This window comes from Tinamus guttatus, unplaced genomic scaffold (genome assembly GCF_059628265.1).
Source record: "Tinamus guttatus ecotype Peru unplaced genomic scaffold, ASM5962826v1 Tinamus_guttatus_pri_ptg000150l, whole genome shotgun sequence".
Lineage (NCBI taxonomy): Eukaryota > Metazoa > Chordata > Aves > Tinamiformes > Tinamidae > Tinamus > Tinamus guttatus.
The window spans coordinates 3,744,023-3,760,373 of record NW_028288684.1 but is presented as its reverse complement, the minus strand read 5'-3'; the positions used below and the strand labels follow the sequence as shown (position 1 = coordinate 3,760,373).

Sequence of the window (16,351 nt, the reverse complement as noted above, 5' to 3'; positions counted from 1 at the left end):
CTTTCTTATAACTTTATAACTTTATAACTTCTTATAACTTTAATAATGTATTAATTATCTTTGTGGCACAATGAAAGCGTTTTTTTCATAAGCTGTAAAATAATCTTCTGATCTTTTTCAGTGGTTAAACAAGCTAAGGTATTCTGCTGAGACTAGTTAAATTAAATTGCAGGAAATTAGAACTTACTCATGTCCATTTCTCCTGCAGGTTTAAGTAAGTGTGTTAGTATTTATCTTGAAACAAAACCAATAAAGTAGCATGTAGCCAGGGTGTCAAAAATGCTGTCAATCACATTGACAGAAACATTTGTTTATGCACAGCAGGAGAGTTATTCCACACAGAAAACGCACATGCAGAGTTCAGTGTCCATTAACTGTACCCTAAATGAATATTCATTTAAAAAGAGTCCATAGTATCTGCTCACTAAATAAGACCTCCCTTTCTAAAGTTTAATTTAACTCTGCTCTACCTGCCCACAAAGAAAATTACTTAATGCACTTTTATGAAAGAACAGAAGAAGAGAATATATGCCAATATTTCTTTGTAGGCTTCTTCATTTCTCCTGTTCTTAGGACGTGTAGGAGGCCTCCTAGCCCTGCTTACCACAGCTACGCCTCCATCTCTCCTCCTTCCATGAAGGAGGATGCTCTGCTGCTCCATGCAGACCTCTTGTGAAATACATTGAGCTGGTTGATCTGTACCTCCCCTCTCTGAAACCAGCTGGAGCACCTGGGCCATTCCATTTGATCACCACCCCCCTTCCGTTTAAAGACTTTATGGTGTGGGATGCAAATACAAACCAGAGACCCCACTATGCAGCTTGGACTACTTTCTACACTGTGTTTATGCAGTCCCTAGTACAATCTTTATCTCTTATTTCAGTCTTTAGGTATTGTGATAATAATGATACAAAGGAAAAAAAAAAAGAAAAAAGGGAAAATGAACCATGATATTGCCAAAGTACAATCTATAAAGCACTGCAAAGTTCTTTAGTAGAACACTTCATACCACTTGGAGACACTTCATCTCAGATATGATTTAGAAAGCAAGTGAATTTTAACTGTCAGCTATTTTATGAATACAGTGTTTTGCCAGAAACACAGAATCTTAAGCACTTTGCCAATTGTATCCAGAAACATTAGCTGTTAATATGAAGAAACATTTCTTGCTTGCATTACCTGAGCTGGTAGAGGCAGGAGACTTGCTGCGCCGAGACGGGCCTGGGCTCTTGGTAGTGCTCCTACGCGAAGTTGAAGCTATTTTGGTATAGGAAGTGGATTTCACTACCCGACATTCTAAAAGACAAAGAAACTGCATATATTAGCAATTAAGAAAGCCAGCAAGATCCTGTAAGAGAAAAAGCATTGAAAAGCACAAACATTTAGCCCACGCTTGTTTTCATTCATTTTGAGGAGTTTTCTGTGGAAATGAAAAATCTGTATAGATGGCTGCATTAAAATCTAAGTACAGTATGTACCAGTGCACAGCCAAGGAACCGTTGCAGTAACCTGAACTTTTAGATACCATGGTTACTGCAGGTACTTAAAAACAGCATAATTCAGCAGTGCTGAGACTATACATAAAATTCATTTGCTTTTGAAGACTTTAGCCCAGGTACCCAGTGTTTTGTTGTAAATGCTCCTGTTGCAATGTAAGCATTTTTGTTAGCATAGACAGCTTCTTGCAGAAGAACCGGAAGGCTGCTCTGGTAGATCGAAATGTTAAGACTGTACAAGATGACTCAGGCGTCTGTCACTCATGAAAGGTCTGAGGAAAGTGAAGCAGGTTTGTTGCTCCTGCTTAATCCTCCGGTGAGCAACAGCCCACATTGTATGGCACACGCAATTCATCACTGGCTGAGGAAAATGGCACTACTTGCTCATATGAGACATCAGTAAAATCAATGAAGAGGCGAAATTACCCTCCCACTTGGGAACACTGCAAGATGTTCAGGTTAAAGCTTATATACACCCACACAGCTCTGTAGGCAGTCTTGCATTACGCCTGCAAAATGGTTCTTGGCCTGAGGATGAAAGAACTTAGTGTGCATAAAGTTGATGTCTTGCAGTCATAATGGATATTAAATTAATCACCAGACATACTATACAGTCAGGAAGAAGAAAAATAAAAAAAAGGAAAGGAAAGATTTAGACTTTTTAGCCAACATACAATTAGAAGTCTGCACCAATGTTTATACTGTATTCACCTGACAAATCAGTATATTTTGCTTGTTTTAAAATATATCAATAAGCATTTATTTCTATATCCAACTTGTTCCTCATTTTCTTCCCCATGAAAGAAAACATTACTTTATGTTCCTCTAAATTGGTTAGGAGAAATAAACAAAAATTTTTTTTTGTCTCCCTAGTCAGAAAATACCACGTACAAGCCTGCATATTATTTAGTCTTCATATATCATCAGTGGAGCCTGAAACATAGTTTAGACAGATTGCAGAACAAAGAAAGAAAATTGAGCATAACTAATTAACTTTAATGTATCCACCAGAGGATGATGTCATAAGGTGTATTTCTCTTGGCTATCTTAACTGTTTGCCTGGTGGAAAGCTGTTGAAGGAAATGGAAGCAACAACCGATGCATTACTACAGGACTGCCCAGCACAGCTGAGAGGAAAAAGCACCAGAGAAAAAGCCCTGGTCTTCCCAGACAAGTTTTCTTCCCCAAATTGTCCCACTTTCTTAATGTCTAGTAGCAGCTAGTTTCTTTCTGTTGACATTTTGTGTGATACCTAATCTCATTCTTTTTATCCACCAGTGAGTGAAAATGGATAAAATGCATTTACTCTGTTGTAAGAGGAAATTATCAACTGGAAACAGGAGATATATGAACACTTTCAATTAGACTCCACTAGGTAACTACTGGAGAAATCTTACCCTGATGTGTTTGCATAAATTGCTGCTCCAGGAACTGAGCACATATCAAAATCAAAGAGGTTCTTTACTCTTCTTGCAAATGTTTTAAATGTTCAAGCACTTGAACATTTGTTTGTTTTCATAATGCTTTTGTCCTCATAAAATTAATAGGTGATTCCAATGTGGATCCCTATCCACAATAATCAGTATGGAACATAACCGAACAGTGTAAGAGTCACTAAACAAAAAGACTAAAAAAAACTGTTTTAATCAAGCAAAATCCATCAGACAAGATTTGCTTAGTGGGAAAACTTTTGAATCTGAAGAAAAAATCCACTACTTTCTGTAACATACTTTACTATATAAGAAGCTTTTCTCTACTTCCAACATATAAGAACATAATACATCCTTTTGCGTTAAATCTTAACTCTCAGCTCATTACAGTTAATAATACTTATTTAAGCTCTCTGAATACCTTATACGCACACAGAGTTGGAATGAGTTTAGATATAAGATTCTGCATTAGAAAGTCTATTTCCCCTCACAGCGTTGGAAAAGGCCACATGGAAAGTGGTATGAAAGAGGCATTTAAATGCACAGGCATGTTACTTCTCTACCCTGCTGATTAAATGCTGTCTAGGAAAATACTCACAATAGCACTTTCATCCCATTCATTCACAGATGTCAAAAAATCAATAATAAAAAAGTCATGCATTGCCCCTTCGGGTTTGTCAAACACTGGCAAGCAAGATGTGGGTCACCTGAACTGCAGTAGGTAACTACATCCAGTCACCACCTTCCTCCTCCTCGGTCTTGCCTCTTCAGCAAGACATGCTCCCCCACGGGAGGAGAAATGCTTACAGAAAATCCTCTGTGGACACATTCATTTGAGAATTGACTATTCTCCATAGGTTCCCAGGACTGTAGGATAACTGAGGTTAGACTTCAGATAGTGCCTAGACACAGAATCACAGAATCCCAGTTCAACCTCCTGCTCAATGTAGGGTCAGTAACGAGGTCGGTGCATGTTGCTTGGGGGTTTATCCTGTTGGATCTTCACTCTCCCAAAGGATGGAGACAGAAAAACTCCCTGGTAAACTTGTTCCTGTACCTGACTGTCCTCATGGTAATAACCATCCATTCCGAACATTTCTTGTTTCAGTGTTAATTCATCATCTCTCATACTCCCACCGATCACCACTGTCAAGAGCCTGGCTTCACCTTCTTGATTAGATCCCAGCAGACACTGGTGGAGGGAGGAGGGTGCTACTGTTAGGTCCTCCCAGAGACATCCCTGCTGCAGGTGGAAAAGCCCCAGACCCTCTGCCTCTCCTCACAGCGCAAGTGCTCCAGACCTTCCACCATCACAATGGTTCTTCACTGAACTCCCTGCAGCTTACATCAGCCTTTCCTAAACTGGGGGATCCAAACTGGGCACAGTGTTCTAGATGCGGTCTAGGAAGTGCTGAGTAAAAGATATTAATTACTTTCCTTGCTCCACTGGCTCTGATCCTGTTAACTCCAAGGAGCTGGCTGTGAGGGTTCTTTGCTGCCAGCACAAATCCTTTTTTTCCCTTTAGCTTGAGACATGGATTTTTTTTATCTCTTTCTCTCTGTTCGTACAACCCCTTTTAAGCTCCATTTGGAACTGCTTTGGCAGAATTTTCTTTTTTCCTCTTAGAAGTAAATCTGCAAGCCCTGAAGTTTTATTAAGGGTACAGTTCAGATGAGCTAATTTTCTGTCTGTTCAAGAATCACTGTGAACCCCAAGGCAAGTTTTGTCAAGTGCTACATTTCCAATGGTTTCACATAAGTTTAATCAAAGATCATATGGGCTAGGACATGGCCTGCAGATAAGCATATGGGCAAAGCTTCAGTGTTGCACACACCAGGGTCAGGAAACTCATGCCTTTGAACATGGTGGCAATACTAGGTAAGCAGTCTAAAATAATTACAGTGACAGGCAGAATGATACCATGCTGTTTTTGCAGACAGGTTTCAACATATCTGTGCCTATGCACAGTTCATATATGCACTTCTGTTGTCACGTTTACTTTAGAGAACTAATTTTTACTGCAGGCAAAGATCCCACCCAGTAACTGCATAATCACTGCTTGCCTCCTCTAAGACATTAGCATAATCTGCTGTTGCTGTAGGAAACCTCTGTGTACACACAGAACAAGTGAGAATGCACCAAAAACATATGCTTTCTTCTTTTTTTTAAAAAAAAAAATAGTTTTTGCACATAGAATCTATGCCAGCAAAGAAATGAACACATATGCTGCCCTCACCAGACTATATTTGGATAACTACACATGAACACAGAACATGAACACAGCCTATTTTCCATGATTTTCTTTTGATGCCAAAACTGTACCAGAAATAGTTACCAACTCCTAACGGAAAAGTTATGGTATCTTTCTCACTCATGTGGGCAGACTCAAGCAAGCAGCAACGTGAAGTGTTTCTATAGTATGTTCAGTGAGGAAAGAAACATTTCACAAAGATTAAAGAACCAAAATGATGATATCCATGGTAACATGAAGCTAAAGAAGGTCAACTTTTAGGTCTGATCACAAACTCTACTGGCTTCTAACCCAGAATACCAGACAAATAAGAACAGATTTTCAGCCAAAATATCTTGCAATAAGATGTTCTATTGTATAACTACAGACTGAACTACAAAGTAGAAGAGAGAACCACAGACTACCAGCACGGAGTAAGTTTAGCACTGCAGTCCCTTTATAGCAGGGAACATTACCAGAGAGGTCTGAAGCATTTAGTGGACATTAGCAACAATAAGGCTGATAAAAAAAGAGGAAACATCCCAAGGCTAGGAGTTTGAATCACTGAGACACCTTTGGGACAGGATACAGAACAGATTGTCCCTGAAACTGCAGAGATGCCAATGAGTGGTAGAAACTCATACAACTAGTAGGAACACTAACATATCTACTTGTGAGCTCTTGATTTCTCCTGCATGGGATACTTAAGGGATATTAACACATTGTATCACACTGCCTCCCACCTTCTGCCCTGTGATGTTCTTATTTCCAAAATGTTCATTAGATTTTACAATGGCAAGAAAGAAGTAGAGAGCAACTAATCTGCAATAACTGTGACAGAAAAATGATTAAAATAATACATTTCCACAGATCATTGTGAAAAGTTATCTGCTATGACATCAAAAATGGATGGTCAACTACTCATAAGATGAATGTATGGAATTCACAAGTTCTTCCTGAGCTGAAATACCACTCAGCTGCATTTTGATTTTTTTTGAAGTCTGTGTGGGGACGACAGATGTTTATTTTTTGGCATGCCTGCCAATCTGTTTCTCTAGGATGAGAATATTTAACTTGGTTTCAGGAACAGCTGTATCCTACAGATAAGCAAGGAGGGAGGATCAAGGGTATCTGTGCTTGTTGGTAAGCGACTTTACAGTAAGCCTTAGGCTGGTGCCTTTCACCACTGCTTAAAGATGTTAGCCTCACTAGCAATGTCCTCAGGCCAACCAGTAGATCATTAAGCCAAATGGAATACTAACTTCAGTTTTAAATGTTAAGAGTAATTTGTTCCATGTTCTAATTCTTAATGCAGCTAATAAGATTTTACTTTTCAGTTGCACTCATGCCTTCAATTAAAACTAGTAATCTGCTGTTTGCAGAACTAAGTTCCACTCTCTTCAACAAAAGGCAAACGGTATTGTCCTCTCTGGTAGGCACCAGCACATACTGCAGTTCACATAACTTAACTGATGAACCAGTGGCAGATATGACTTGTAATTATGACACATTCCAAAGGGTGACTATCACCAAGTTTCCAGAAATAAAAGGGATAAATGGTGTTTCATGGCGGTTTAAGGAATTCCAAATCTTCTGCTGTCATAGTTGTGCCTAGTTTAATTATGTTCTGCATGTCTTCCCATGTCGCGTGTTTCTGATGCAGATGGACAGTGATGTATGTGCAAAATACGAAACACTAAAGTTTTATCCCATGTACTAAGCTATCTACCATAGGAAGTGTGTATTTTATAAGATATCCTATCTTTTGATTTAATATCTTACCAGCAACCAGTTCTTTGCTAATGATAAGGATTAGGAATACTCTCTATTTAAGCAGTATGCCAAATATTTGTAGCAGCAAATACCTAATCTCCCCCATCCCTTTTTTTCATTCTGAGAAAAATGCTTTGACTGGGATTTTGACTCCCTATAAAATATTTAAAAATCTAAATTCTCTTTCATGTGGAAAAAATCATTCTCCAATTTTTACGCAAGGCTAAGGGTTCACTGACAAGGCAAAAGCTGTATACAGTAAAATATGACAAGATAAAGACATCTATACCTAAATCTAACTCAATAGAATAGAAAATCTTGCAAGCTGTTAGGAATTCAAACAGCTACACCCAACCTAAGAATGTTTTCACATATATGTACGGATCCATAAATGCCTTCTAACTTACAAAATGGAAGGTCTTTGTGAATCTGTTTCAAATATCATATACTATCACTAATTTCTCATTCTGCTCTAATCCATAGCATTCAAAGACCTCATTTGTTTCTAGACTCTGTGAAGTCTGTCAGAAGTCTTACTAAATGCCCAGATATGAATTAGAGATGTTGCATCATACTGAACATACTGTAATCACAAACAAAATATTTGGATGGGTCTGGGTTCTATAATTAATTCAAAAAGTAACAGAAGTATTTGCTGTATTTCATGATCTTACATTTTAGGAATGGATTTTATCATCCCTACCTTCCCCAAGTGATAACCTTTTGATCAGAATCATCTGACATGAACCTCCACTTTACACTATACAAAGACTACGAAATTAAATTTTACTCTTCAACAGAGTAGGAATCTGCTATCATGAAAAATTCCAGCCTACAGCAGCAGTAGTAAGTAGCAAAAACATATTCTTCATCACTGCAGTAGATTCTCTGACACTGCAGAACATCTAAGTCTTTTCTAACTGCATTTGTAGGCAGTCAAAAATTGAAGAATTTAAAGACTGTTTGCCTAAATGAAATAGAAATATTTTCTAATGAATTTATGTAAATGAACTTACATGTCCAAAATACTAATTTCTGTCACTGAAACTGCATTCTTTCCAATTTTCTTTTAAGAACAGTTCAAGACTGAGTTGAGATAGGAATTTTATTTGTCTTTGGCTAAGACATACTTCTCACAGGAAACACCCTACACCACCATACATCACAGATACGTGTATGTATAAGTATTGGCACAAATTCTATTTCACTCACAGAGATTTTAATTAACTTTTCTTCCTCAACATATTTTACCCAAGCATTACCACTCCTGATATAAACATTTGTTACTCTGCCCTCATTCGGAAGCTATACCACACCAACTACACTGACCAAAATATCAAAAAAAAACAAAAAAAACCCTTTTGACTGGAAATGGTAAAGACAACTGCAAACAATTGCATGATTTTTATTTATGAACTCACTGTTATTCTTTCTTGAGCAAAGAAATGTGTGCTCTCTCTTTTTCATGTATTTTTTCCCCTTCTGTAACAAAAACTCATTTTGGAGGCATGTACTGCAATAGAAGATATCGTTTATCTCTCAAATATCTCTAGTGAAGTCAAGGGAAACAATCATCATTAAAGCACCTAACTGTATATACACTATTTGGATGGCATTTTTGCTGCATTGTTTTATACATGAAACTGGAAGAGAAATGAGAGGGCAGTACAATTTCATTAATTCTAGCTTTTCTGTTCAGTAAGATCAATGGGTTTCTTGTTCAGCACAAGGAGGTAATATTTGTCATACTACGTATTACAAAATCATCTTGTTCTTTACTTTGAGAATAGACAGATCTCCTATCCAGTCCATATGTTAAATATTAACAACATCTTCCTAAGCATCAAGTACTCAGCTATTTCTTTTTTTTTTTTTTTTTGGATTCCAATGTAATAGAGATGCAGATGTTGCAGTCCAATAGATTCCTATGTTTTTGGTAATACAATTTACTGTATGAGGAGTGTCACTTGTTTTACACTGTCTTCCATTTCAAGCAACTCCTTTGGAAGTTTATAAACTTAAGTCCCTTCCACAATTAGAAAAGTAAAAATTCTTTATATGCAGAACACTGAATTCATATGGAAAGTGAATAGAGGTATTACTGAGAAACACCTATTCCAGATAGTTAACTTACTTAAAAAACACACTCTAAACAAGACTCTTAAACTTAGTGCTTTTTATTCTGGCTGTATTTGTGATGAAGAAAGGAAAATTACATTTAAGCGGAATGTCCTATTTATCTCTGTTTTTGAAGCTTTTTTCTTGAGTAAATTTGCATATTTATAATTCACATATCAGTCTAACAACTTTGTTATGCAGTATAAAGTTTTAAAAATCAATCTTTATTCCAAGAAACAAAACCCACTACATTGGGATAAAGATTATCATCACAAAGGTTAAGCACAAATCAAATTCTCATGACAGTTAGACAACTAATTGGTTAGATTATCAAGGAGTCTAACATAAAGAGAAAAGTAATTATTAAAAAGTAACAAATAAAAAAGGATGAATCTGAGAAGCCCTGCACTTAATTTTTTTTGTTTCAATCATCATTAAAAAGATTAACTGCAATCATGTCAATAACTCTAGCGACAGGGGAGTAAAATGTATTAAGAATAGAACAGGTCAGAGAATCCTTAAATAACATTCTCAAATTGACTAAACCTGAAGAATAGGAAAAATAGAAAAAATTAGGCAAATATTCAAGATAATCTTTGAGCTAGACTTTTTTTTTTCCAAAACTGTGAAGAAAAGATAAAGTTCTGAGAGATTAAGAAAAGCAAAGCAAGTACTTGTCTACTTGTCAACTCAACAAGTCCAAAATGCTACATTCAGGAAAGAATAAGCAACAAAAAAAAAGGTAGGATCCCAATTTCCCTAGATCAATTAGTTCCATAAATGACAAACAACAGTTCTTCAAAGAGGGACACGCAGGTGGCAATAGGTCACAAGGTGAATACGACACAAACTACTGGAAGAAAAGCAACCACCATCCTGCAGGGATGAACAGGAACACTGCATGGAGGACACCTGACAGAAATATGTTCTCCTCAGAACTCTTATCTTATTTATGGATGAAGTTTTCATCCTGAGCAGGCTTGAGAGAACAAGAAGAAAAATCAGAAACCTGGCAAACATAACCAATGAAAGGTAATTAAAACAGTCTTTAGTCCAGAAAAGAAGTGATGAGACAAGGTAACGTCTTGAATATATAACAGACTGCCAAAAAGAAGGAAAAGATTTACCATTTGTTAGTTCTATCAGGAATAGGACGAGGAAGAATGATTTTTATTTTACAAAAGTTAGATTAAATCAGGTAAATGAAAGAGTTTTTTTAAACTGCAAGAATAGGTATATTGGAACAGATCACCTAAAAAACTCATGGAATTTCTGTAAGTAGAACTTCATGTAAACAGGTTAGCTAGAGATCTATAAAGTCAATTTAGGAATAACAGGTCTTCCCTTGGGATCTTTCAGATCCCTTCCTTGGTTCTTGTGATTAAGTTGTCTTAGTATGACTCACATAAGCTGCTCAAAAGTTTTTTCATTATCAGCACTTGTATCTGGATTCTTCTGAAAGGTATGTAAGACAGAGACTTCAAAGTAAAACTGACAGTAAATCCAAGAACATTTTAGTAACGGTAAGGTGCTTCCTTAATGGAAGAATTAAAATAATTATCATTGAGATATAAATCTTATATTTGTCTTCAAAATTCAGACTGATGAGCTTCAGGAATTTCTCTCAGCAGGGCATTAGCATAATTGAAATGCAAAACAAAACAAAACAAAACAGACTTTTTCCTTTGCAGACAACTCAGAATCCAGTTGGCTAATATCATTCATATCACTAAGATGCATGAATTTTCTTCCAAAACAGCTATATGGTGAAATTTTATTTTGAAAAAATAAAAAAGCAGTTTCTTGTGATCTGCATGGATTACAGTTTCTCATATTCATGGATTATATTCTTTTTTAGAATTAGTTTGAATGATTTAAGCTGACTTTTTGACAGGACAGTGAAAGCTGTATTGTTTGAAGAAGGATTGCTCTATCTACACTTCTCACAGATCAATCTGTTTTTCCGCTACACATACAAACCTAGAGATATTACTTTTTTCTTAAACTTATATATGGCCATGTCCAAATGAAAAAGCCCATCATCTTCTGAAACGGTCTGTACTAAAACCATCTGAAGCAGAGATCATTTCTGAAGAAGAAGCTGAGGCCTACATGGTAATTAACACACAGAGGATAAACACAGGGACAGGAAGAATGCTACCTATGTATCCTGCTACCTATGTATCTATACACTGGTATTTATAAACATTCACTTGTGTTATAGTTGAGAAGCAGTGCACTCTAACTTTTTTTACAGGTTTATTTATGATAATACCTAATTCTGTTTCAGTGGATCATTACTTCTAGAGCCTTTTTTTGGTAAGATATCACTAGTGAATTGCACACCTAAATAACATTAGACAATGTCAACTTGACTTGACCTGCTTCCATTAAGTGAAAGTCATTATCATGACTAACAAAACATATATAAAAATATATATATTTATAGAATTATGACTCTTGTAATTATTGTTGTGCAAGGTGGTGTCCAAGAGCCCTGCATCTCTTCGTTAAACTTTTGAGAAATTTAAACATCGAGCTATATCCATTTCTAGATTTTTTTAACAGAAATGGAATTCTACCCTGTAATTGAAGAGGACTGTTACAATAGTTGACAAAATATTGGACTGCTTTGAAGTCACATAGAAACTATGAAAAATGGAAAAATAACTTATTCAATAAGTTCTGCCATTTTATTCTTTGTGAATCACCCATAGTTTTCCAAGATATGTTCTTTATATAAAGTTGTATTTCTGTAAAACATGTGTTTAGAAGTTTGGGATTATTCAGTACTTAAAAACAAGTGCATTTCCAGTCTTGGAATGGATGCAAGACTCAGAAGCTGTTTCTGAAGAGATAAGAAACAGCCAGCAGTAAAACCTGATGCAAACCCACTGTTTAATAACATATTTTCTATAAATATTCTCAAATAGGCACTTAAATTTTCTGTCAAAAAATATTCTGATATACTTTTTTATCATAATATGTTCAAAAAACAAACACCAAGACTTCCAAACACAGCAGAAACCAAAATAAAATGAATTAACAATCAAGTCTATTTACAGGAAACATTCCTGTTTCCTCTAGATATCCTAAAAAAGAAAAGGCTTCTTAAAACAAACTCAAGTCATATACAGCAATGTTGTTCAAAGTTACAAAACATTTAATCGGATGACGATGCCAAGTGATAAAATTGAGTCTCCAAAATTTCAGGTTCTGCCAATGTCTTTAACCTCCAAAGATTTTCAAGAGCTGATCAACATCACTGATCTGTTTCTTAACCAAAATGCGGAAAAATAAAAAATCTAGAAAAATAAAAGGCAAAGTAAAAAGTGTAGAAAAATAAGAGGCCAAATATCCTTGTGGTAACTTTCCAATTTGCTTCTAACCTTCTGTGGTTTTGTCCATGTCAGTCCCAGCTTCCCATATGTCTGTTCCTCCCCTAGAAAAGCCTCTGCACTTTCTCTGACACCATCTCCTATGAATAGAAAACTCTCCTCGAGGCGACCTGCGAGAGGCAGCTTCCCCCTCCGCGTGCTCGCCTGATGATTTTACAGTTTAAACATCGCGATGGGGATGATGCAACACGGTGCAAAACAAACAGATGGGCGAGAGATGTGTAGCGTGGCCAGGCCTAAACTGGGAAGCGTCGCTGCCAGAAACGCTGCTGGGATCCGAGCTGCTGACTCGGCTCCTGGGATGCGTTCGCGCCGACGCTCTGCCGGCAGCTCCGCGGCTGGCCGGGCTCTGCCGCATGTGCTGCTGCTTAGGTACCACAAGCTGGGCTTGCCTTGCTTACTCTGAGTTAACATGTGCCTGCGTGCAAACCTGTGCAGATAAAAGGTAATCCCAGATGCCAGAACTTTGTTGTGTTGATCAGGTATGTTTTCTTACGCTGAAAGGATGCTATGAACAAATGGGGGTTTTTTAATGAGGCATATCTACCTTGAAACTGCAGTTTAGAGATCTGGGGATACCATTTCCTTAGATTAACTCCAGCAGGGGTAGCTTCCTAGCCACATAAAAAAAAAAATGAAGCTCAGAAAGGTAAATCAGCATATATTAAACTTCTCTGCCACTGGAACAGAGTGCTTGATGCTTGAGAGGTTTCATCCAAACCTCCCAGGAATTCTGTGATGGTACTGGAGACCATCTATCCAATCTCTTCCTTAACACCTACCATGCTATCTCTACCTGACAGAACGTGCAGCTCAATAACACAAAAGCAGGCTGCCAGAGATATTTCTCTAAGGAAAACATCTCTATGGAAAAGTCACTCCAGCAGTAACAAAAATATTATTAAAAAAATGCAAATAAGTAGATAAGATGACACAAGCATAAAGATAAATCGCAGGAGAACACGGTGAACTGAACTGTCAAGTATTTGATTGTCCAATCTCAGCCCACCATCAAGCGAATTACGAGCATAAAGCAGTGTTTCTGCAGCAGTCACGGTCAAAAGATCCTGGCAAGGAGTATTGGGCAGATTGAGCTGCTCCTAGGTGACCAGCTGAAGCACCTGAAGAAAATCAGCAGCGTTTTAGCTCCTTGAACTGTTTCAAATAAGTGTCATGTCTTAAAGAAACCAGCCTGGTGTCTTTTCCCTCAAACAGCTCCTTCTGCTGATAGCTTCATTTGATAAACCCAAATGATAACTTTTCTGTCATTTCAAAGCTGGCCCTCCATTTTATGGCTCTGCAAGACTGAAGTGAGCAGCCTCACTGGTCGGAGGAACACAGAGCAAACATCCCTAGAGACTCAACTCAAGGACACTTTTCAAAAAGTGTATGAGCACTGAATTCATACTCTATTTCCAGCAGAGTGAGATTTGGAGAAACTGAAATATCAGAATTAACATCGGGCCTGCTTTGAAACACATGAATGCAAACAAAGATTTTCATTTTGTTCATTATTTCTTTCATTCCTACACTGAATTTTATACTTTATAGGCTACCTGTAACACCAAAACCAGAGATTTAAGTTTATTTAATCAGAGGTACTCAGGGGCTATTCACAAAAACCTAACTCTTTATTTTAATAGGCTTGCATACCACTGCCAAACAAGGTAATGCACTAGAATTATGTAGCTGTTTCTTGCAGAAGCAGTCCACTTTCAGTTATTATTCAAGCGTCAGGAGACATGAAAGGAATGGATTGATGAGGCAGGAGGGTATAATGATCCATATATATTTTATAGACGCATAAGAGGTTTTTTTTATTTGTTTTTTGCTATTGATGCAAGGACAATGGAAAAATTTAGACAAATGCTCCCCAAACGAATCATAGTTCTAGGCAGAAGACATCATCAGCCACAATTCCTATTCACAGGCAACTCATCAATGATTTAACATGACAGAGGGGGTTGCAGCTTCATTATCTTCTGATACTTTATTTATTCATATTTAATTACTGCATATCATAACAACTCAAATCTGACTGCATTGCAGAAGAAGGGATGGAATGAAGCTGTTATACAGGCTATACTAACACATCTGCTTCACAGACCTGCAGGGATTCACTGAGCCACAATATATAATAAAAATGAAAAAAAACACCCTTATATTCTACAAATGACTTACAAATTCTCCACATTAAAACTGGGTGAAATAAACAACACTGTCTTAAAACTTCATGTTGTGGACATGAATAATTCTATTTATCTTCATTATATGCTGGAAACGTTTGGGCCAAAATCCCCAGTATAGGTGAACCATGAGGAAGAAAAAAAACTGATGGCAGGAAAAAAGTAACATGACAAATTAGCAGAACCAAACCTCTCCCCCAGTGGGAGGGAGAGGTGAGGGCCAAAGGGTAGATTAATCTTGCTATATCATATGGTCTTGATCTTAAAAATTTCCCTGTATGTTTAGCAGAAATCACACATACAATTGGGGGACTTTGAAACGATTGGGAGCCAGAGCAGATTAAGACAAAATGGGGCGAGATCCAAAAACCCGTCAACCTCCCACCCTTTCCTGCAGACTCCCATGTGGGCCGGCGAATGTTTCGTGGCTCCGAAGCGCTCGCCTGTGCTCAGCTTGTCGACGAGCGCTCGCCCTCCCTGCGGCTCTTCTTCGACTCCGTTTTCTGCAGAGGTACCAGCTGCAGCTCTGGACTCAGCGCTTTGGATCCCCACGCACCCTGTGGCCCCGAATTAACGTGCAGAACCCATCTGATTTGATTGTAAAAAAAAAGGGGAGGGGGATTCTCACCCAATGCTGAAAATTTAGCATCTTTAAAAAAGCGAATTAAATAATATATATTAGGCTCATTCAAAACAGTAAGTTTTAAGAAAGGCTGAAGCAGATGATGAGGTTATTGCAGCTTGCAAAGTGACTTGTCAGCTGAGTCACAGCAATTACCTGCACACATCCCCAGGAAGAAGGGAGCTCATGCAACAAGGCTTAGCTGAGCCTGCAATAAGAGAACATTAAATGATGAGCACATGGGCAAGTGCTACAGCTCAGCTGATGTGTGATTGCTTTTCAAGCTGCTGAAATTGCTGGTGTGTGTGACCGTAAAGACTACTACAGCCAAGAAAAGAAAAAAAAAGAATAAAAAAGTTGCATTTGAAGGCATTTTACATTCACCTATTTATTTAGAAAAACACATGACCACAAGAAACACTAAAGGTCCTCAGAAAAGTCAATACGGTATCAAAACTATTGAGCTGAAAATGTATTTGCATGAGAAACTGTTTCTGGACTAATTTGCCTTCCATACAGCTAGGCAAACAGAGCACACATCCATTCACATAAATCTAAGAGCAGGGTTTTCACTCTCTTCCTTTTAAGATAAAAGATAATTTGTTCCATGATTTATCTTACTGACCTTCTGTATTGAATTAGGCAGTTGAAACAATCTCCATCATCCTGTAAATTATTATTAATATGGTAACACACCTAGATACATTTTATTTGAATTAATTGTGGGTGGATATAAGACAATAATTTTAGAAGCAAGCTTTATACATCTACCTATGACAAACTGTTGTAAACAGTAATTCTGCATTATAAAATAACAAGATTCTTGTATATAAAAAAAGAAATTCTGTGTTATAAAATGTTCGAAGTGTTCCAAATACAAACACTAAACTAATCCCCAATTTTACATTGTTACATTAGTTTTTGCTAATTACCTAATTAAATGACTTAAATCTGTTTGCCTTTTCAATATTACCTTAGAAATGTCTACCAATCAAGTTACTACTCACTGAATGGGACACAAATGTTCCCCCCTTCCCTCCCCCCCCGCCTTTTTTTTTTTTTTCAACTATGACTCCTTGCTGGTTTCCCTCTAATAC

General features: G+C 37.3%; 1 protein-coding gene across 3 annotated transcripts in view; it reads right to left on the bottom strand.

Annotated features, from left to right (window-relative positions):
• Positions 1 to 16,351, bottom strand: part of DCLK1 (doublecortin like kinase 1) — a 221,697-nt gene that overhangs the window by 68,674 nt on the left and 136,672 nt on the right. For all 3 annotated transcript variants that reach the window (XM_088522248.1, XM_088522247.1, XM_088522249.1), the window contains exon 4: positions 1,180 to 1,296. In XM_088522248.1, the coding sequence (XP_088378374.1) occupies positions 1,180 to 1,296 (117 nt within the window). The remainder of the gene's footprint in view (positions 1 to 1,179; positions 1,297 to 16,351) is intronic.